This window comes from Ovis canadensis, chromosome 1, assembly GCF_042477335.2.
Source record: "Ovis canadensis isolate MfBH-ARS-UI-01 breed Bighorn chromosome 1, ARS-UI_OviCan_v2, whole genome shotgun sequence".
Classification (NCBI taxonomy): Eukaryota; Metazoa; Chordata; class Mammalia; order Artiodactyla; family Bovidae; genus Ovis; species Ovis canadensis.
The window spans coordinates 62,154,929-62,178,786 of record NC_091245.1 but is presented as its reverse complement, the minus strand read 5'-3'; the positions used below and the strand labels follow the sequence as shown (position 1 = coordinate 62,178,786).

Below are 23,858 nucleotides of genomic sequence, written 5' to 3'. Positions count from 1 at the left end.
GGAGCAAACTGACATTTGTGGGTATAAGCATCTATACTAGTACTCAACCACTTCCTCCTCACTCCTTCCAACAAAGTGATATTAACCCTCTTCTCTGCTAATAAAAATTAAGTGTATTTGTGTGTAGTGTGGTGCCTGGTGTGTGTGTAGGGCACAGCATAAATGCAGTATGTGTGATAAGCGTATGCTGTGTAATATGTGTGGGTGTTGTACCTGTGGTATATGTGTGTGTTTGTGGTGTGCGTAGTGTCGTGGTATTCTTGTATTTGCAGAATGAGCAGTATGCATTGTGTTTGGCTGTGTGTGTAAGAGGAGTGAGAGAGAGAGATACAAACCAACAAGACCCTCTAATCCAGGACATCATGGGATGTGCTAAAGTAACTTCAGAGGTCCTCGTGCTGAGATTCCGGAGCAGTACTTTCAGGGACACTTGGAAATGGGCTCAGATAGGAAGGGAGATGGGTCAGGAAGAATGGGAAACTGGTGCCTCAATCAGCTTCTTTTATTGATCTCTCATCCCCCAGTGAGCAAGCACCCTCCCGGGGGAACCATCCGCCCTGCCTTGCCTCCAGGTATCCGCCCGCAGGCGTCTCCAGCCCGGATCTCTGAGCGCAGCCCTGGGTACACAGCGCTGCAGAAGTCATCTCAAGAAGTCGCCGAAGGGCAGGGCCGAGCTCAGCAGGGCCCTAGAGGGTCTCTAGGGGAAACTGAGGAGGGCCTGGGGAGGGGGCGGTGGGGGCAGAACATAGGGCAGGAGAGGGGATGCCGGAGAAACTCTTGAATCAGCGGTCACGTCCGACAGCCAAACGACTCGCTTGTGGCACTGGTGACAGAGGGGAAAGTTTCTGGCTAAGATTTTCAAGAAGAAATCATTTGTCTTTGGGACTGGGGGCTCCCCAGGGGAACTCATCTTTGGAAAGGGAGTAGGGAGGTGTGGCGCTCGGTAAGCGCCCAGCCGAGCCTTGCCACCTCCTGCTCCCCTCCTGCTAGCTCCGCCCTGCAGCCCCCGGGGAGCCGCAGCGCTCCACGGGGCCGGGCACGCTTCTGCCCCCACTTCTACTCCGGGGTGACAGATAACACACTGGGGGGTACAACAAGCTGCAGGAGCACCGGACACACAGCAGAGACGAGGGAGGGCAGGGCAGTTTTTCTCGTGGCTTTCTTCGTTTCCTTCCATCCTGGACAGGGGGGGGTAGGACGGGCGCGTTCCCAGTGCCCTGGTAGCACGAGCGATCACTTACCTCCCCGCATGGCCAGCGCCGGGAGGCTTTCCCCGGTGCAGAGATCGCCGGCCGCCACGCGCCCAGCCCCAGTGCACCCGGCCGGGCGCGCGGGGCACGCCGGGACTTGTAGTCTCCGCCCTCGGGGGCCAGGGTCCGAGGGGTGGGTCGGCGAGGAAGCTGGGAGGCCCGGGAGGGAAGGGATAGGGCCGGGGAGCTAAGAAGGTAAAGGAAGGACATTTGCAAAAACTTGAAACTTCCTGGGAGCTGGAGGTGTGAAACACTCCGAGAGAGGTTTTTAAACAGGGAGTTTTCAGGCTAATACCATTTTCTTCCTGTCTTATTCGCACGTGGCAATTCTGATGAAGTTTTGAGCTGGGGTTTGGCAGTTATGACAAGCAGAGATTTCCTCAGGCCAAGTCCACATTAGAGTGTTACTCCTTTCACCCAAACATAACAAGCGGCATCCTCTGCTTGGAACACCTATTGTGTGGCTCACTCAGTTGAAGCCCTGGTCATGCAAAAGGAGAGTGAATAATTGCCCATCACATTTGGAGAGCACTTTACAAAGCACTTTTTACTGACTTAGTTCATTTTATTAGAACCAGAAAGCAACACAGATACGCGGAGGAAAGCTAAAAAATGCAAGGAGTCTTTTGTATTCGCACTTCCGGAGGTTGGGGGTCCCCCCACCCTTCGTCCTCCCCCTCCCACCCTTCGCCCTCACCGCCCCCCACCCCGACCCCCCAGCACAATTCTTTTTATCCTCCACCCCTTTTCTTAGCAGCTGGGAAGAGAGCGTAGGGAGGAGGGCTGTGTCGGATGTGGTGGGCGCAGTGAAAGAGGGGAGCCTGCTGTGAAGGACTTCCTTGAAAGAGCTGATAATAAATCTTTACTAAATATGGAAATAAGTGAAACCAAAAGAAGAACCTATGGATTGGAAGAATGAAGGGGGAAGGAAAAGGCAGGTGGCACAGATACAGAGACTGAATAGGAGGTAGTGATTAGGCTAGAGACAATATGAGAAAGTTGTATCCAAAAAATTAAAATGAAAAGAAAAAAAAAGCAAAATCAGGGATTTTTTAGAAGCCAGATAGACCTAGAATCTTGCTGTTGTCCTTTTGGAGCTAGTTCTGTGACCTTAGGTAAGTTGTTTAACCTCCCCAAACTTCTTTTTCATCTTTAAAATTTAAATAATAATAATTCTACTATGAATAATGAATCATTCCTATCTTGTCATGTGGCTGTGCAGAGTAAAAGTGAGAAGCATTTAGTATAATGCCTGGCATATAATGAACACCCAATTAAACATTATAATTGAATGCTTATAATATGCCAAGTACTCTGTGTGTGTGTGTGTGTGCACGTGCTTAGTTGCTCAGCCATGTCCAACTCTTTGTGTCCCCATAAACTGTAGCTGGTCAGTCTCCTCTGTCCATGGGACTTTCCAGCCAAGAATACTGGAGTGGGTTGCCATTTCCTACTCCACGGAATCTTCCTGACCCACATTTCCTGCATTGCAGGCTAATTCTTTACCACTGAGCTGCCAGGGAAGTTCCTAAAGCTAAGTATAAATAATATTATTAATAGATATTAATAGTGTCTGGAGAAACTCCTTTTGTGGATGTATCAAAAGATAAATTAGCGTAGAAGTACTAGTTAGGAGGCTGTGACGATATTCTAAGTTATAGGTGATGAGAGCTTGAATTAGTGATAAAAAAGGAAGCAAATATGAGTCACCTCAGGGGGCAAATGGACAGAATGGTACAATCAACTGGATTCAGGAGTGAGGAGTAGGAGACAAAGATGGTTGTCCTTTCTAGATTAAGTGGATGATGTCATGGTTGTCCTTTCTAGACTAAGTGGATGATGTCATTCACATAAATAGGTACAACTGATGGAATAACAGGTTTTGGAAGAAGATGACTGATTTTGGACATGTATAACTGGAGGCTTTCTGTGTCTCAGTGACAAAGTGGCAGTTGGAAGTATGACTTTGGATACCATGAGTAGAAACAGAACTCTGAGACTTAGTTGAAGATCATGTGGAGAGGAAAAAGGTCAGCAGAGGAGGGCAGGGAGAGGGGAGGAGTGAGACTATGACACCAGGCAGGAACTGGGGGAGTGGAAAGGGAAAGGTGAAGGAAAGAGAAGTGAGGAGGAGCTTGTCAAAGGCCACTGGACTTACAGATCAAGATCTCTTGGGATGAAAGTACCTCCAGGAGTTGGTTTGGAAATTCACCAGAGTGATTTTGCTTGTTCCAGTGATTGTAGGTAGGGAATTACTGGAACGTATTTGTTTGGGACAATGGCACTGTATATCTTGCAATGCCCAAGACAGTCCTGCTCAGCAAAGAACTGTCCCACATCCTGTGTGAATTGATTGTCCTGCTGCTCATTCGTGTAGATGAAAAAGCTGTTTATATTTATGTGAGTCTAGAATCTATTTTATATATAAACATAAACTGTTTTTCACATAGTGAAATGATAATGCCATTCCTGGACTTAGAATCAGCAATACAGTTCATTTTGTGCTATCCATTTCATGATGATTCTACAGATGGATGCAAGCAGCTGACTGCTTTATAGGTTCTTTTAGTTTAGGGCTACCTGAGCAGTTCCACATTGAATCACATGTTTATATTTTAGTCAATCTAATCAACTAGGACCACAGCCTCTTGTCTAACTCCATGAAACCTAGCCATGCCTGCAGGGCAACCCAAGATGGGTGGGTCATGGTGGAGAGGTCTGACAGAATGTGGTCCACTGGAGAAGGGAATGGCAAGCCACTTCAGTATTCTTGCCTTGAGAACCCCATGAATGGTATGAAAGGGCAAAATGATAGGATACAGAAAGAGGAACTCCCCAGGTCAGTAGGTGCCCAATATGCTACTGGAGATCAGTGGAGAAATAACTTAGAAAGAATGAAGGGATGAAGCCAAAGCAAAAACAATACCCAGCTGTGGATGTGACTGGTGATAGAAGCAAGGTCCGATGCTGTAAAGAGCAATATTGCATAGGAACCTGGAATGTCAGGTCCATGAATCAAGGCAAATTGGAAGTGGTCAAACGAGATGGCAAGGGTGAACGTCGACATTCTAGGAATCAGCCAACTAAAATGGACTGGAATGGGTAAATTTAACTCAGATTATATCTACTACTGCTGGCAGGAATCCCTCAGAAGAAATGGAGTAGCCATCATGGTCAACAAAAGAGTCTGAAATGCAGTACTTGGATGCAATCTCAAAAACGACAGAATGATCTCTGTTCATCTCCAAGGCAAACCATTCAATATCGCAGTTATCCAAGTCTATGCCCCAACCAGTAACACTGAAGAAACTGAAGTTGAACGGTTTTATGAAGACCTACAAGACCTTTTAGAACTAACACCTAAAAAAGATGTCCTTTTCATTATAGGGGACTGGAATGTAAAAGTATGAAGTCAAGAAACACCTGGAGTAACAGGCAAATTTGGCCTTGGAATGCAGAATGAAGCAGGCCAAAGACTAATAGAGTTTTGCCAAGAAAATGCACTGGTCATAGCAAACACCCTCTTCCAACAACACAAGAGAAGACTCTACACATGGACATCACCAGATGGTTGACACTGAAATCAGATTGGTTATATTCTTTGCAGCCAAAGATGGAGAAGCTCTATACAGTCAACAAAAACAAGACCAGGAGCTGACTGTGGCTCAGATCATGGACTCCTCATTGCCAAATTCAGACTCAAATTGAAAAAGCAGGGAAAACCACTAGACCATTCAGGTATGACCTAAATCAAATCCCTTCTGATTATACAGTGGAAGTGAGAAATAGATTTAAGGGCCTAGATCTGGTAGATAGAATGCCTGATGAACTATGGAATGAGGTTCGTGACATTGTACAGTAGACAGGGATCAAGACCATCCCCATGGAAAAGAAATGCAAAAAAGCAAAATGGCTGTCTGGAGAGGCCTTACAAATAGCTATGAAAAGAAGAGAGGTGAAAAGCAAAGGAGAAAAGGAAAGATATAAGCATCTGAATGCAGAGTTCCAAAGAATAGCAAGAAGAGATCAGAAAGCCTTCCTCAGCGATCAATGCAAAGAAATAGAGGAAAAGAACAGACTAGGAAAGACTAGAGATCTCTTCAAGAAAATTAGAGATACCAAGGGAACATTTCATGCAAAGATGGGCTCAATAAAGGACAGAAATGGTATGGACCTAACAGAAGCAGAAGATATTAAGAAGAGGTGGCAAGAATACACAAAAGAACTGTACAAAAAAGATCTTCACGACCCAGATAATCATGATGATGTGATCACTAATCTAGAGCCAGAATGTGGAATGTGAAGTCAAGTGGGCCTTAGAAAGCATCACTACGAACAAAGCTAGTGGAGGTGATGGAATTCCAGTGGAGCTGTTTCAAATCCTGAAAGATGATGCTGCAAAAGTGCTGCACTCAATATGCCAGCCAATTTGGAAAACTCAGCAGTGGCCACAGGACTAGAAAAAGTCAGTTTTCATTCCAATCCCAAAGAAAGGCAATGCCAAAGAATGCTCAAACTACTGCACAATTGCACTCATCTCACATGCTAGTAAAGTAATGCTCAAAATTCTCCAAGCCAGGCTTCAGCAATACGTGAACCGGGAACTCCCTGATGTTCAAGCTGGTTTTAGAAAAGGCAGAGGAACCAGAGATCAAATTGCTAACATCCGCTGGATCATGGAAAAAGCAAGAAAGTTCCAGAAAAACATCTATTTCTGCTTTATTGACTATGCCAAAGCCTTTGACTGTGTGGATCACAATAAACTGTGGAAATTTCTGAAAGAGATGGGAATACCAGACCACCTGACCTGCCTCTTGAGAAACCTGTATGCAGGTCAGGAAGCACCAGTTAGAACTGGACATGGAACAACAGACTGGTTCCAAATCGGAAAAGGAGTATGTCAAGGCTGTATATTGTCACCCTGCTTATTTAACTTCTATGCAGAGTACATCATGAGAAACGCTGGGCTGGAAGAAACACAAGCTGGAATCAAGATTGCCAGGAGAAATATCAATAACCTCAGATATGCAGATGACACCACCCTTATGGCAGAAAGTGAAGAGGAGCTAAAAAGCCTCTTGATGAAAGTGAAAGAGGAGAGCGAAAAAGTTGGCTTAAAGCTCAACATTCAGAAAATGAAGATCATGGCATCTGCTCCCATCACTTCATGGGAAATAGATTGGGAAACAGAAACCATGTAGACTTTATTTTGGGGGGCTCCAACATCACTGCAGATGGTGACTGCAGCCATGAAATTAAAAGACGCTTACTTCTTGGAAGAAAAGTTATGACCAACCTAGATAGTATATTCAAAAGCAGAGACATTACTTTGCCCACTAAGGTCCGTCTTGTCAAGGCTATGGTTTTTCCTGTGGTCATGTATGGATGTGAGAGTTGGACTGTGAAGAAGGCTGAGCGCTGAAGAATTGATGCTTTTGAACTGTGGTGTTGGAGAAGACTCTTGAGAGTCCCTTGGACTGCAAGGAGATCCAACCAGTCCATTCTGAAGGAGATCAACCCTGGGATTTCTTTGGAAGGAATGATGCTAAAGCTGAAGCTCCAGTACTTTGGCCGCCTCATGCAAAGAGTTGACTCATTGGAAAAGACTTTGATGCTGGGAGGGATTGGGGGCAGGAGGAGAAGGGGTTGACCGAGGATGAGATGGCTGGATGACATCACGGACTCAATGGACGTGAGTCTGAGTGAACTCTGGGAGCTGGTGATGGACAGGTGATGGCGATTCATGGGGTCGCAAAGAGTCAGACACGACTGAGCGATTGAACTAACTTCAGTATTTGAATTTTTTAAAAAACTACATGTGTAGGTAGCTTATGACTTCCCCTTCACAATGTTAGAGTATATTAACCCATATTTCTTGTTGAAGGGTGCATTAGGTTTTACAAGGCTGTGAACCATTTTTTCAGTCAACAGATTTCTTTTGAGTGACTGCTATGTACTAGGCATCATCCTATTAATAGATACTTGAGATACATCAATAAATAAAAATAAAAAGTCTACTGCCTTGTGGAGCTTACATTCTAATGTGTGTGTGGGAGAGACAGACAAAAATGGATAAATATAAACTAAATAAGTAAATTCTATATATTAGAAAGTGACAAATGTTATTTAAAAATAGGCAGGATAAAGGAGCTTGGGGCTTCCCAGGTGGCTCTAGTGGTAAAGAATCCACCTGCCAATGCAGGAGACATAAGAGACTTGGGCTCAATCCCTGGGTCTGGAAGATCCGCAGGAGGAGGGCATGGTAACCCACTCCAGGATTCTTGCCTGGAGAATCCTATGGACAGAGGAGCCCTGCAGGCTACAGTTCATAGAGTCGCAGAGTCAGACATGACTGAAGTGACCTAGCATGCACACACACAAAGGAGACTGAGAATACAGGAGAGAATGTGGGTTGAAATGTTAAGTATAGTAAATTTTATTGAGAAGGTGACTTTCAAAGGAAGAATGGGCATTGGTAAAAGATAAGCCTTGTGGATTTTTGAGGGAAAAACATTTCAGGGAGAGAGAAGAGTTAGGCATAAAGATAGGAATACCAGACCATCTTTGTTGCCTCCTGCGAAACCTTATGCAGGTCAAGAAGCAACAGCTAGAACTGGACATGGAACAACAGACTGGTTCAGCATTGGAAAGGAGTACATCAGGCTGTATACTGTCACCCTGCTTGCTTAATTTTTATGTAGAGTACATCATGTGAAATGCAGGGCTGGATGAAGCACAAGCTGGAATCAAGATTGCTGAGAGAACTGTCAATAACTTCAGATATGCAGATGATACCAGTCTTATGGCAGAAAGAGAAGAGGAACTAAAGAGTCTCTTGATGAAGGTGAAAGAGGAGAGTGAAAAAACTGGTTTAAAAAACTAAAAATCTTTAGAAAACATTAAAAAAACTAAGATCATGGCATCTGGTCCTATTACTTCACACAAATAAATGGGGAAACAATGGAGATAGTGACAGACTTAATTTTCTTGGGCTCCAAAATAACTGTAGATGATGACTGAAACCATGAAATTAAAAGACACTTGCTCCTTGGAAGAAAAACTATGACAAACCTAGACAGCATATTAAAAAGCAGAGACATTACTTTGCCAAGAAATGTCCATCTAGTCAAAGCTATGGTTTTCCCAGTAGTCATGTGTGGATGTGAGAGTTTGATCATAAAGAAAGCTGAGCACCGAATAACTGATACTTTTGAACTGTGATGCTGGAGAAGGCTCTTGAGGGTCCGTTGGACTACAAGGAGCTCAAACCAGTCCGTCCTAAAGGAAATCAGTCCTAAATATTCATTGGAAGGACTGATGCTGAAGCTGAAACTCCCATACTTTGGCAACCTGATGCGAAGAGCCAACTCATTTGAAAAGACCCTGATGCTGGGAAAGATTGAAGGCAGGAGGAGAAGGGGCAACAACAAAGGATGAGATGGTTGGATGGCATCACCGGCTCAATGGACATGAGCTTGAGCAAACTCCAGGAGATTGTGAGGGATAGGGAGGCCTGGCGATCTGCAGTCCATGGGGTTGCAGAGTCAGACAGGACTGAGTGACTGAACAGCAGGGTGAGTATGTGTCTGGAGTTTTCAAGACATAGCAAGGATGCCAGTGTGGCTGGGTTAGAGAGAGTTGTGGGTGAGAAGCAGGAGAACTGAGGATGACCACTGAGTTGGAACAGAGGATGTAGGGTCGAGGACTTCACAAGCCCTTTGTTTTCCGTGCTGAATGGAATGGGAAGCTACTGTAGACTTTTGGGTGGAACAATAATATGATCAGGCAAATTTTTAAAGGGTTACTCTGGCTCCTCTCTCTAGGATAAATCACAGAACAATGGTGAATAGGACAGAAGCTATTGCAGTAATGGAGGCAAGAAATACTAGTGGCTTGAACCAGAGTGGTAGCAATCAAAAGTGATGTGAGTGAGGACTAATGCATTCCAGGACACTGTAGAAGAGTCTCAGGGATTGGGGAAGCTGGAAGATGGAGACAGATTAGGGGATGTTTGGAGCTTTGTCGTAATGAGACTTCAGGTGGGAACTGGGAGTCTGCTCTAGGCTTAGGGACAGGAGACAACTGTGTTTATAGAGTGAAGTGAAGAAGCTGCTAGAACCAGAAACATGGAAATTCAGAACAGGGGATAATCAACAGACTAATATTCCACAGAAGATGGAACTATGAGATGTTTATTCTTGGAAGGAAGGTGGAACAGTTCTTCCCCTAAGAAAGGTAAGAAAGACAATGGAATTAATCAGGAAGATTCAAAAGAAAGAAGTGTTTAAAATTTTTATTCATTATGAAAACAAACTATGTGGTGAAAATTAAAACAATCAGAAATTAATAATAAAAAGTAAAAATTCCCAATAAATCCATTTCTAGAGTAATTTATATTAAATGTTTTGTATATGTTTTCTACATTTTTTCTTCTAAGCATATGATTTCTCTTTTTTCTGAAGGTGACCTTTTTCCCTCTGCGTAGATTACTGTAGGATTTTTTTCTTCAATCCTTGAAGTTTTAGAAAAAAGCTTTTATTAAATTTTCTTGGAATGTGGTGAGCCCTTTCAAAGTGTAATTTCAAGATCTTTATTTCAGAAAATTCTTCTATTATGTAAATTTTCACAGTTCCATTTATTCATTCACAGACAAGAGTCACTCATATGTCAGTTCCCCATTGTCGTCCACATCTTTCATCTTATTGGTGATTACTTTCTTTCTAAATCATATTCTGCTAAATTCTCTGTGTGATTTTTTTTTCAATAACTTATCCTCCAAGTTCAATTTTCTTCAGTTTAAGTTTACTTCTTGGTGTTTTTAGTGTGATTTTCAGTGATACGTCTGATGCTATTTTGGGGGGCTTTCAAAAAAATCTTTGAACGAGGTCAGTGAGATCTAAATTATTACTCAAAACTAAAGTGAGTCATTGTCTTGCCCCCTCTCCCTATTTACCTGTGAATCATCCACTTAAAAAGTAAACTGGAATATAGAATGTTGATGGCTTATAATCTTTGATTAGCCATTCAGTGATGGATCAGCTGAACAACAGGGGAATCTACTGTGGATGACAAAGAAAGAGAGGCAGAAAGAGACAAAGGGGAATTTACTTTTTTTTCTACCTATTACCTACATTTTTAAACAAAGTATTCAAGTAACTTGTATTAATATAAAAAGTAAATTTAAAAATTATTTAACATCCAAATGTAAATAAAATATCAACACCAGAGGAGAAATAAACATACACATAGGTAGATGCAGCATCCTACAAAGTTACTGAAATTAAGTTATGACCGAATCTTTAAGTTTCCTGGCAACCAAAGCAAGAAAAAAATAATCCACATAATTAAATATATGATTCCCATTGACTCTAAAAGAAAACCAATAAGTCAGTGAAATGGAAATATTTTGTCACACTGAGTTCCAAAAAAAAAAAAGTCAAATGGGGCAGTATTCCTAATGACTTTGATTAGTGAATACAACTGTGTCACTCTTAAAGCCATTTCTTATAGCATTGCTTAAAGAAAACTGAAACCCTGGCATCTAAAATACTCCAGAGAAAACAAATCCCAGTGGCTCTAAGACAACATAACCCAAGCTTGTTGAAAGATATTCCTCTTTGGAGGAATAAATGGTCTTCCTGGACTGAATTGTGTCCTTATGAAAGGTATGTTGAAGTCCTAATCCCCAGCATCATAGATTGTGACTTATTTGGAAACAGAGTAATCTCAGGTATAATTAGTTAAGATGAAGTCATCCTGGAGTAGGAGGAGGGCCCTACTTCTGTAAGACGTGTTCTCATAAGAAGAAGTAAGACACAGAGAAAGGCCTTCCAGAGTGGCTCATTGGTAGAGAATCTGTCTGTCAATGCAGGAGACTTGGGCTTGATCTCTCGGTCAGAAAGATCGCCTGGAGGAGGTCATGGCAACCTACTCCAGTCTTCTTCTCTGGAGAATCCCACGACAGAGGAGCCTGGTGGGCTACAGTCCATGGGGTCACAAAGAGTCAGACACAACTGAGCCGCTGAGCACCCAAAGCAAGACACAGAGAAGGAGAGACTATGTGAAGACACAGAGACACAGAGGGGAAGCGGCTGTTGAAGATGGGGGCGGTGCTTCTCAAGCCAAGGACCAACTAGGGCGACAAGAAGCAGGAGGGGCAAGGCAGGGAACTCCGCTAGACACTCCAGAGGGAACTTGACTCTGTCACAGCTTGATGTCAGAGTCCTGGCCTCCAGATTATGAGAGAATATATTTCTCTTGCTTTCATAAAGTTTGTGATCCTTTATTATGACAACCTTAAGAAACGAATACAAATAAACTGTATTTCTTTCAACAGTGTTTTATTTAATTTATTTTATTAAGGTATAATTGATTTATGTTGTGTTAATTTTTTCTGTACAGCAAAGTCATTGTTATACATGTGTATATATGTTCTTTTTCATATTCCTTTCCATTATGGTTTATTGTTGTTGTTGTTGTTGTTGTTTAGTCTCTAAGTCATGTCTGACTCTTTGTGACCCCATGGACTGCAGCATGTCAGGCTTCCCTGTCCCTCACAATCTCCCAGAGTTTTCCCAAGTTCATGTCCATTGAATCAGTGATACTATCCAACCGTCTCATCCTGTGTCCCACTCTTCTCCTTTTACCCGCATCAAGGTCTTTTCCAGTGAGTTGGCTATTCGTATCAGGTGGCCAAAGTATTGGACCTTCATTTTCAACATCAGTCTTACCAATGAATATTCAGGGTTGACTTCCCTTAGGACTGACTGGTTTGATATTCTTGCTGTCCAAGGGACTCTCCAGAGTCTTCTCCAGCACTGCAATTTAAAAGCATTAATTCTTCGGTGCTCAGCCTTCTTTATGGTCCAACTCTCACATCCATTCATGACTACTGGAAAGACAATTGCTTTGACTATACAGACATTTTTCAGCAAAGTGATACCTTTGCTTTTTAATAATGCAGTCTAGGTTTGTCATAGCCTTCCTTCCAAGAAGCAAGTGTCTTCTAATTTTATGGCTGCAGTCACCATCTGCAGTGATTTTGGAGCCCAAGAAGAGAAAATCTGTCACTGCTTCCACTTTTTCCCTTTCTATTTGCCATGAAGTGATGGGACCAGATGCCATGATCTTAGTTTTTTGAATGTTGAGTTTTAAGCTAGCTTTTTCACTCTCCTCTTTCACTTTCATCAAGAGGCTCTTTAGTTCCTCTTCACTTTCTGCCATTAGAGTGGTATCATCTGCATATCTGAGGTTGTTGATATTTCTCCCAACAATCTTGATTCCAGTTTGTAACTCATCTAGTCTGGCATTTCACGTGATGTACTCTGCATGTAAGTTAAATAAACAGGGTGACAATATACAGCCTTGTCATACTCCTTTCCCAATTTTGAACCAGTCATTTGTTCCATGTAAGGTGCTAACTGTTGCTTCTTAACACGAATATGGGATCTCAGGAGACAGGTAAGATGATCTGGTATTCCCATCTCTTTAATAATTTTTCATGGCTTTTTTTTTTTTTTTTTTGTGATCAGCACAGTCAAAGGCTTTAGCATAGTCAATGAAACAGACATGAGTATTTTTCTGGAATCCCCTTGCTTTTTCTATGATCCAGCTGATGTTTGCAATTTGATTGCAAACAGATCTGGTTCCTCTGCTTTTTCTAAGCCTAGCTTGTATATCTGAAAATTCTCAATTCATGTACTGCTGAAACCTAGCTTGAAGAATTTCAAACATAACCTTACTAGCATGGGAAGTAAGCCCATCTGTCCAGTAGTTTGAACATTCTTTAGCACTGCCCTTCTTTAGAACTGGGATGAAAACTATCTTTCCCAGACCTGTGGCCACCACTGGGTTTTCCAAATTCCTGACATATTGAGTGAAGCATTTTAACACCATTATCTTTTAGTATTTTAAATTGTTCAGCTGGAATTCTATCACTTCCACTAGCTTTACTGATAGTAATGCTTCCTGAGGCCCACTTGACTTCACTTCCAGGATGTCTGGCTCTAGGTGAGTGACCATACCATTGTTGTTATCCAGGTCATCAACACCTTTTTTTGTACAGCTCTTCTATGTATTCTTGGTACATCTTCTTCTGCCTCTGTTAAGTCTTTACTGTTTCTGTCCTTTATCATGCCCATCCTTGCATGAAATGTTCCTTTGATATATCCAGTTTTCTTGAAGAGATCTCTAGTCTTTCCCATTCTATTGTTTTTCTCTATTTCTTTGCATTGTTCATGGAAGAAGGCCTTCTTATCTCTCCCTGCTTTTCTCTGGATCTTTGCATTGATTGGGTATATCTTTCCCTTTGTCCTTTGCTTTTTACTTCTCTTCTTTTCTCAGCTGTTTGTAAAGACTCCTCAGACAACAACTTTGCCTTCTTGCATTTCTTTTTCTTTGGGATGGTTTGTTCACTGACTCTTGTACAATGTTACCTCTGTCCATAGTTCTTCAGACACTCTGTCTACCAGATCTAATCCCTTGACTCTATTCATCATCTCCACTGTATAACATGAGGGATTTGATTGAGGTCATTGAATGGCCTACTGGTTTTCCCTACTTTGTTTACTTTTAGCCTGAATTTTGCTATAAGGAGCTGATGATAGCTTATTATAGGATACTGAATATAGTTCCATGCACTATGAAGTAGGATCTTGTTGTTTATCCATCCTGTATATAATAGTTTGCATCTGCTAATCCCGAACTCCCAGTCTTTTCCTCCCTCACCCACACTCCCACCCTTGACAACTACAAATCTGTTCTCTCTATCTGTGAATCTGACTGTTTTGTGAAAGTGAAACTGTTAGTTATTCAGTTGCTTCCGACTCTTTGCAACCCCATGGACTGCAGCCCAATGAGCTCCTCTGTCCATGGAATTCTCTAGGTAAGAATACTGGAGTGGGTTGCCATTTCCTTCTCCAGGGACCTTCCCCATCCAGGGATCAAACCTGGGTCTCCCACATTGCAGGCAGACTCTACCAACTGAACCATCAAGGAAGCTTGTTTTGTAGATAAGTTCAACAATGCTTTATAAATGCTAATTCTCTCAATCAAGTTTCGGTACACGTTGCTGTGTGGCCAGACCACTCAGGATAGCTGTTCTCTTGCTCTTGTATACCCTGATCGACAGGTTCCTACTTCACCTACGCCCTACTCACAAGACTGACCTTCCTTCTCAGTCATGGAGCCTAATCAGTAAATGCTTATACACTTGCTCCTGGCCCCAGATGGTAAATGTTCTAATCTTTAGATTAGAACTATCTCCACATTGATAGTTCATCAAAGGGCAGTGGAGGGTGTGTTCCTCTGCAGGTTTCCCTGGTAACCAGTGAGCCAGCCTATAATTGGTAACCTCTCCCCTGCCACTTCAGACATGTAAGATCTGCTATCCATGAAACCAGCGATGTCTCTGTTGCTGACTCCAGGCTCTTTGTTTGGTCTTGAAGCTGGGCAAGTACAAGAATTGCAAGCCTGCAGGGTACAACCCAGCAGTTGGACAGTAGAAGGTTTGGTAAGGGACTAATGTAGTTTTTATGTGCTAATACTGAGAATGGATCCGTATACTTTAAGTGAAAAACCCCTAAATATGTGTCAGCTAAATATTCCTTGTGAACATTGTCATACCTAAGATTTACATCTGTAATGCTGGCCATCACACCTGTAGGAAATACCCGGTGTATACATGAAAACAAGTCCAGGATTTTTTAACAGTGTGTGATCTGTTTTGTCACATGAAATCAAAGAACATTGCTATGATTTTGTCTAGAAAGTTTACAAAAGAGGTGATAACTGTCCCTCACTGCAAGAATCAGACTGACCCATGATTACAAGCCATAAATCAGTTTTTTAAAAATTCAGGTTAATTTTAGTACAGTTGATAAGCCAGGATTTATAACAATGGATAGATAGCAGCTCTGCTATCTGTTGAAACTACCCATGATCACTGAAACTCATCATTGGCATACAGTCTCACATTCTCTATAGTAGGAAGGACATATATACAGATTTTCCAAAAATTGTCTTCCTTCCTTTATTTCTTCCCATCCAGAGAATTTTATTCCCAGGCAGATGGTATTAAGAAACCAAAGTTTGTACAATTTCAGCCCCTTAACCAAAGGTCAAAGTTCTGGACATTCTCCGAAATCCAGCAGCTGTCTAGAAACATGAAAAGGAGGAGGTAGGTCTCTGAGAAATAATTTCAGATCCCTGAATTAAAATTGTGATATTTGCAGCAGAACCATGGTTAACTGGGGACAGACTGGGCAACAGGGGAAAGACACACTAAACAGCAGACACAGGGTGATAGTGACTTACCTACAATAATGAACATTGTATAGTGACATCTGGGTCCATAGTGGATGAGATAGCTAGGGGCAGGGAAGGATCCAGGGGTAAGTTTCTTATATTTGAAAGTATCTGCAATTACAAATAATAATAATATTAAGTTAAAATATGTGGAGGAGTTCTCTTACTCTGAAGTGCTGAACATGAGTGATGAAATATACATCATTGTTTAAATGCATGGATAAATTTTAAAGTAAGTGAGTGTGCTTAATATATTAAAATAAATTATAAAGGAAATTAAAATGTGAAGATGGAGAAAGAGACTATATCAAAGTATCTATCACATTTTTAAAAGAACAAAATAAAAGTTCTAGAAATGAAAAATGAAATGATTAAAATTAAAAGGCTAATGGAAGAATTAACAGCAGAGGATCCTGCAACTGAAGAGACAATGGGAGGTGAGTGGTAATATAGATTGGAGGACATGTCACAGAATGCAGCACAGAGAGATAATTGCCGGATAATTGCTAGACAGAGATGTTAAGAATTATGGAGAATAGAGCAAGAAGGTTCAGTATACCTCTAACCAGAATTTCAAGAGGAGATAATAGAGGAAAAGACAAGGCAATATGTGAAGACACATCAATGAGACATTTTTACAATTGATGAAAGATAGTAACCACAGATTCTAACACCCAAAGGATCCCCAGTGAGATAAATTTAAGCAGACATACACACACCTAAACACACTGTTGTCAAACTTCAGAATGTCTAAGACAAAGTGAAGATATTAAAATTAGTCAAAGAAAAAATACAGATTACCAGTAAAGAAATGAAAATAAGACAGCTGAAATCTCAGCAACAGAGGTGGAAAAGATAAGATTGTAGGAAAATATTTTTAAATGTCCTGAGGGATAGCATCACTCATATAGAATTATTTCCCTGGTGGTTCAGATGGTAAAGAATGTACCCATAATGAAGGAGACCTGAGTTCAATCCTTGGCTTGGGAAGATCCCCTGGACAAGGGAATGGTAACCCATTCCAGTATTCTTGCCTGGAGAATTCTATGGATAGAGGAGCCTGGTAGGCTACAGTCCATGGGGTTGCAAAGAGTCAGACATGACTGAGCAACTAACACTTTGACTTTCACCCCTTAAAACTATAGGCCAGATTATTATGCTATGGTAACAAATTAACTCTGAAACCTCTGTGGCTTAACACAGAAGTTTCTGGCTCATATTATGCACCCAGTATAGGTCAGAGGACTTTCTGCTCCACATACTCACTCAGGGCCTCAGGCTGGCATAAGCTCTGCTTTCTGTAGTGGCATCACTCAGAACTACATGACATTTAAGATCATTCATTTCAAGAGGGAAAGAGGGACATGGAGGAGCACAGGTTCTATCTGCTTTCGTCTGGAAGTGAAACACGTCACTTCTGGTCACAGTCCTTTGGTCAGAATGAGTCTCAAAGTCCCTAAGTAACTGCGAGAGATTGGTAAATGAAGAGAATTGTGTGGATACTTGATAAATACTAATTTTCTCTACCACAGCTATTTTTCAAAATGGGGATGAAATAGAGGTAGTTTAGGAAAACAAACACTGAGAAAATTTAACATTACTGAACTCTTAATAAAGGAACCTCTTAGGACATCTTCAAGAAGGAAAACAATCTGAGAAAGTCTGAGCGAAAAAACTGAAGTTAGTAAAGGAAAAAACCAAATTGTTGGGTAAATATAAAGGTTAAATAAAATTTAAGGTACTCTGGAAGAAGATCAAGGGTAATAGACATTTGTCTTATCAGATGATGAGATGTATTACAAGGGTATTACACTGAAGACACAGTGATAGAAGCATAGGGAGAGATGATGGACCCAAAGTATATTAGAGAGCCCTGAAACAGGCCTGGGGTATGAGAGACAACATAGGATGGAAGTGGCCTTGCAGAGAAGTGTAACTGATGGTGCAGCAATTGGTTATCCACTTGGGGGAAAATGCAATGCACTTGGAACTTTGCCTCACATCATATTAAAAAATATCTGCTTCAGGGGGATTGAAGACATAAATATGAAAGAAAAAAAAAACCTTAACATTTTAAATTGATCATGTAGGAGACTTTATGCCAGCAGGATAAAATATTTTCTTAGAAAGACACAAAAATATAATTTATAAAGAAAAATATTGCCTGGATGGGAGGGGAGTTTGGGGGACAATGGATATTTATATATGTATGGCTGAGTTCCTTTGCTGTCCATCGGAAACTATCACAACATTGTTAATTAGCTATACTCCAATATAAAAATTTTAAAAAATAAAATTAAAATATTGAAGAAATTTTAATTAATTTTACTAATTAGAAACGTAGCTGCTTCAGAACATACTACAAATGAGAAGATACTTGCAGCAGATTTAACTGACAAAGTAGTAATATCCAGAAGAAGAAAGAATATACAAATCTCAAGAAAAAAGCTCACAATCAAATGGATAAAAACAGGCATTTCACAGAAGAGGAAACCCATATGGCCAAAAATATTAAAATATTCAACATCAATATTAGAAAAATAGAAATTCAAATCCTGAGATGCAGTTTCATCCCCAATGGTTTGGCAAAATTTTAATAGTTTGAAGAAGTGTGTTGTGAGGTATGGAACAGTCAGAACTCTTATTTTGCTGGAGCATAAATTAGTCTGATTATTTTGGAAAATAATTTGACATTATCATATAAAATGAAAGATCCATAAACTAGTATTCAGCAATTCAACATCTAGACTCATACTGTGGTAGGCAGAATTTAACATCTTCCACCTCAGGATATCTGTCCACATCCTCATCCCCAGAACCTGTGAATATGTTAGGTCACATGGCAAAGGAGAATTAAGTGTGCAGATACAGTTAAAGTTGCCAATCAGTTGATATTAAAATAAGGAGATTATCCTAGATTATCCAGGTGAGCTCAATAATCACAAGGAAACTTAACAGTGGAAGATGAAGCAGAAGAGTCAAACCAGAAGAAAGTGATCTTCTTCTGGACTTCTTGTGGACTTTGAAGGGTCTATAAGCCAAGGAATGTGAAGAGTCTCTGCTGCTGCTGCTGCTGCTGCTAAGTTGCTTCAGTTTTGTCCGACTCTGCACGACCCCATGGACTGCAGCCCACTAGGCTCTGCCGTCCACGGGATTCTCCAGGCAAGAGTACTGGAGTGGGTTGCCATTGCCTTCTCCGCGAACAGTCTCTAGGGGCTAGAAAAGTCTAGAACTTCCAGAAAGTAATGCAGCCCTGCTTTTATCCTAGAGAGACCCATTTCAGATTTCTGACCTCCAGATCATTGGGGTAATACATTTCTGTTGTTCAAAGCCACTGAACATCTAAATTTGAGACAATTTGTTACTAAGGCAATAGGAAACTGGTACAGTAGTCTAGAGTAACTTTTGCACAATGGCAGCAGGAGATAGATGGCAAACTTTATATAGTAGCATTGTTCAAAGTCATGAACAACTGAAAATAATCCAGATCTTCATGGTGAGTAGATCCATAAATATTGTGGACTAGTACATATCAGTGAAATGAGTAAACCACAGGCATATATCAACATGATATTGAGTGAAAAAGCACGTGACAGACAGATACATAAGTTAGAATGTCATTTATATAAAATTAAAAGAATTAAAAGCCCAATATGTTGCTTAAATATACATAGTAAAATACATACTGTCTAAATAAAAGCAAAGGAATCATAAATACAATTCAGCGTTAATGGTTGCCTCTGGTGGTGAAGGTGGGGCTTGCAGGTTGGTGAAGAGCATACACTTCATCATTCAGGCTTCTGTAACAAAATACCATAAATTGGATAGCTTATAAGCAACACACATTTATTTTTCACAGTTCTGGAGGCTGGAAGTTCAAGTTCAATGTGCTGGCAAATTTTGTATCTTGTGTACAGGCAGCCGTCTTTTCGCGGTGTTCTCACATGACAGAAGAGACAGGAAGCCTCTTTACAAGTACTCTAATCGCTTCCAAGAGGGTTTACCATCATGACCTAATCACCTTCTGAGGGGCCTACCTTCCATATACCATCACTTTGGGAGTTAGGATTTCAACATATGACTTTTGCAGAAGGTACACAAACATTCAGACCATAGCAGGCACATGGGGAGCTTCAGTGGCATGGCAGTGTTTTTGAATACTGATTTCACTGGGTTTGTCATGATGCCTTGTAACACATGTTTTCTATGTGTTGGTTTGTAAGCACTGAGTATTTACTATATTAAGAAATAGATGGGAATAAAAAATTCCTAAGTATGATAGAATGTAGATTTTGTCCTTTGCTGCTTGAAATAATTAACTGAGGTGTTTGAGGCATTACAATTTGCTTGATACTCAAGTGAGTATTAGAAATACTACTTTTACATACACTGAGTAAGTGGGAGTTTTGTGGCTCATGTGGCTTAACTGGCAGCTGATTTCTGTCCATAGCATCACAGCCAAGAAGTTAAGTGAAGGTGACCAGTTCACGGAGAGAACTTGGAGACCAAACAATCTTCCTAGTGCCAACTCCACCCCTAATTACTGGTCAACACTAATGCGTGCTTGCTCTGTCCAGGCACTGTTCTAATCATGTATAATTCACAAAGCTACTCTTTGAAGCAGGTACTATTATTATTTCTATTTTACAGATGGTCAAAATGAGACCCACGGATACCCTGCTCAAGACTAGCCAGCTAGCAAGTGGCAGAAACTTGTTTCAAACACAGACAGTTTGAGTTCAGAGCCTATACTGTTATTCACTACTGTATACTGCATCTCAGTTCCTCAACTTTATTGTCATAAGATTTACACTGAGGCAAGATCCCCTGGAGGAGGGCATGGCAACCCACTCCAGTATTCTTGCCTGGAGAATTCCATGGACAGAGGAGCCTGGTGGGCTACAGTCCATGGGATCTCAAAGAGTTGGACATGACCAAAATGATTTAGCACACACACACCATGCACTAAATTAAAATACCAGTTCTTATGACATAGTTGCTCTGAAGTAGGTCTTGAAATGAGCACTGGAATTTGCATTGTCAGGTGGCACTTAAGCATTTACCACTAGTTTGACTTCTGTCCAATATCCCCTCCCACAAACATGATCATACTTCTGTACTTAAAATTCTTGTGTGTTTCTCCCTGGCATCAGGACTCCAGTTCAACCCTCCTGGCTTAGCATACAGGCCCTTCATTCTCTGGCCCCTGACCGTCCTTTCTGGGTCAAAACCATTCCCTTAACCCTTTCTTTAGTTCCACAGACCCTCTTGCGAAACTGCATATGGTATTTCCTGTGTCTGTTCCTCAGGCATGCTGCTTTGTCTGCCCAGAAACCCTCTTCCAACCTCTTGACCCAGCTAACTCCTACGCATCCTTCCAGTTTCTGAAACTTCATTTTATACCTTTGCCCAATTATCGGTTTAGAAGCCTCCCCTCTGCTCTACCATAATACTCCATGGTTTCTGAAATATCCTATAAATATTTCATGGTGGTAATGGCACTACATTGTAAACTTCAGTGTACTCAGATATTTCCTCCTTTAAGTCTGTGATAATAGTAATAAATGTCACTTATGGAACAGTTATAGGCAATTCACATATTAGTTCTCATTCTTGATCCGACTCAATTTAGGGCTGCATTTGAAGGTTGAGGAACTGAAGCTTAGAGAGTAAGGTAACAAATCGGTAGTCAGATCATGATCATGGCAGTATCACACTCACACCTGGTTCTGCAATGCCCCAGCACTAGGCATAAGTGCTGACACCTTCCTGGTTAGATGAAGGTGAATGGATGCGTGGCCTGGGTTGCCATAGATGCAGGTTTAGAAGAAAGAAGTGAGTGAGTGAAAGTTGCTCAGTCGTGTCCGATTCTTTGTAACCCTATGGACTACACAGTCCATGGAATTCTCCAGGCCAGAATACCAGAGTGGGCAGCCTTTCCCTTCTCCAGGGGATCCTCCCAATCCAGGGATTGAACCCAGGTCTCCCGCATTGCAGGCAGGTTCTTTACCAGCTGAGCCACAGTGGAAGCCTTAGAAGAAAGAAAAAGCCAAATTTGAAGTCAGAGTGTGAAGGCTCTTGCTTAGTTTCTGCCTCTGCCTCTTCGTAGATGCTAAGATAGGCGAGTTCCCAAATGCTGAGCATGTCCGCGGGCTATTAGTATGGCAAGCAGGCTTCTTTGGCTGGGAAAGAACTTCGCGCTAGAGGCTGCAGATCAATGGGGAGGCCAGAAAGAGTCTTAACCCAGAGGCAGAGTGCCATTAGTGCTAGTTTTCTTTGCAGAAGAATTGTGATGTCATGCAGTCTTTATCTTGGTTCCTCAGATGGGGAAATAGTGATTTGCTATCTCTGCCTGCAGCTGCGACCAGAGATTGATGTGGGCTTGGTCTCAGGGCTGGAGCTTGCACATCGCCTGCCTTTTGGTTTGTGTCCAAGGCTGCTGTTGTCTGAAAATAGAAGCTGACACTGCCTCTGACTCGGTCTCTTTCACCTCATGTTCTTTCTGGTTCATTTGTCCTAGAAGTATCGACCCATCTGATTCCTTGCTATGTGTCAGATTTGCAAACTTTGAGAGTTATTACAGAGAGATTTAAACTGTCTTTAATTCATCCCTGGAAGTTGGGCGTCTTGTGAATCAAAGGAAACATGGATCTTTTTTATGTTACCTCACTAATGATATACAAGGTCATGGGGCATTCTTCATGGTGCATCTTTTGAATAAAGTAACGGCATTTGTTAAAGCCACTGCCTTGGGGTCCATCCCACCTCAGTTAGCGGGGAGTGAGGGTCTGCCTCTGGATTAGCCTTCTCAGCTCTCTGTGACTTGCTGAGCCCTCTTAAAGGCTCCTCTCTACCCTCTCTCCTTTAATGTCTTCCCTTTAAGCAACTGTTAACGAGGACTTCTCCAAGCCTATCTGATCGGAAGTGGTAAGGCTGCAAGTTCTCAGCACCTGCACCAGCCCCTGATGTGTTCTAGCCTCTTCTCCATTCTGCACCTCTAGAGAGAAGCCATGAGTAGGCTTCTGCTTCCCCATCTCCCACCCACTTTCCTCTCCATCAAACTGTGAGATTTAAGCAGAGATGACTGCTTTGATTTAAGCAGAGATGACTGCTTTCAGCTCATTTTGTATTTTCATCAACTGGTTAGACTCTGTACGTTTAATTCTCTGTGATGCAAACTCTCTTCATTGTATGTAACTAAGTTGGTCTGTTTCTCCCGACACTTTCAGGTTTACGTGATCCCAGATCTACCACCATCTACTGGTTGGGCAACCCTGCGTGCATCACTTTGCCTTTCTAAACTGCAGCTCTGTCCTGTATGTGGACGCCCTTGAGTTTGCTCTCCTCAGCATCTCCCTGTCGCCCCCAGACTCATGACAGGTGCGGGAACATGTCCAGGAGGCAATGATTCCCACTGCTCTGATGCAAGTCCCCGGAGGTATAGAGGGCAGTACTCCTCCTGGAGATATGCATGACCATGTTTTTGGAGGCCACCTGAAGGCAGCCTCTTGGAGTCTGTCTCCTCTTACCTGAGCCTGGTTTAGGGGGCTGATGCTGGGCCTTCATTTAACCGGATGTACTTTGGAGTGTAGGGGAAGAGCTACCCAGATTGTAAATCATTGATCGAGTGTCTCTCTCCACAACAAGCAGGAACTCTCCCACCCCATTTCTGGGACTGAGGCTGCTCTTCTTTTCAGAAATATTCAGGGTTATGCCTCATTATTTCAAAATTATTCTTCAGAAACCCTAACACACTGGGGCCCACTGGTGGAGTTTTCTTAAAGATTCCTGGGCTCTACCACTAAGTCTGGATCAGTAGATCTGGAGTAAGGCCTAGAAGTCTATACATTTTAAAAGCGACACACCTGATTTTATGATCAAACAGATTTGGGAAGGACAAACAGAGCTCTTCCTGCATAATTCTCTTTGTTTAACTTTTCCTTTCTGAAGGGCGGTCGCTGGGCAGCTCCTTTTCTTCAGCATAAATGACCAGCCTTCCCCAGGTACGCTTAGCAGATAGGTGTGTCCAAGTCCCTCCCTAACTTTTGCCCAAGTCAGTTAATTTTATTTCTTACACAGGTCTATGATGGAACGTTCTTCCTAAGTACGAGAGATCTAGGTTTTGTTGGTCCTGAAGCTTATAATTTAGAGATACTCTTAGAAGGAAAGAAAGATTAGAGTATGAATACAACATTCAAGATAGCCTTGGAAGAGCCTTCTGCTTGTGAAAAAAATGAAAGTTTAAACTTTATCACCGGTACAGCAGCCATGCCTCTGAGCAGCTTTCTCCTTCTGGAGCAAATC

The 23,858-nt window shown here is 41.8% G+C and overlaps 1 protein-coding gene across 1 annotated transcript in view; it reads right to left on the bottom strand.

The window, feature by feature from the left end:
- The window catches only part of SAMD13 (sterile alpha motif domain containing 13), a 50,237-nt gene extending 48,888 nt beyond the window's left edge, over positions 1–1,349 (bottom strand). Inside the window, exon 1 of the mRNA XM_069567599.1 lies at positions 1,242–1,349. Within this exon, the coding sequence (XP_069423700.1) occupies positions 1,242–1,251 (10 nt within the window). The 5' untranslated portion in view covers positions 1,252–1,349. The remainder of the gene's footprint in view (positions 1–1,241) is intronic.
- Between the last annotated feature and the right edge of the window lie 22,509 nt (positions 1,350–23,858).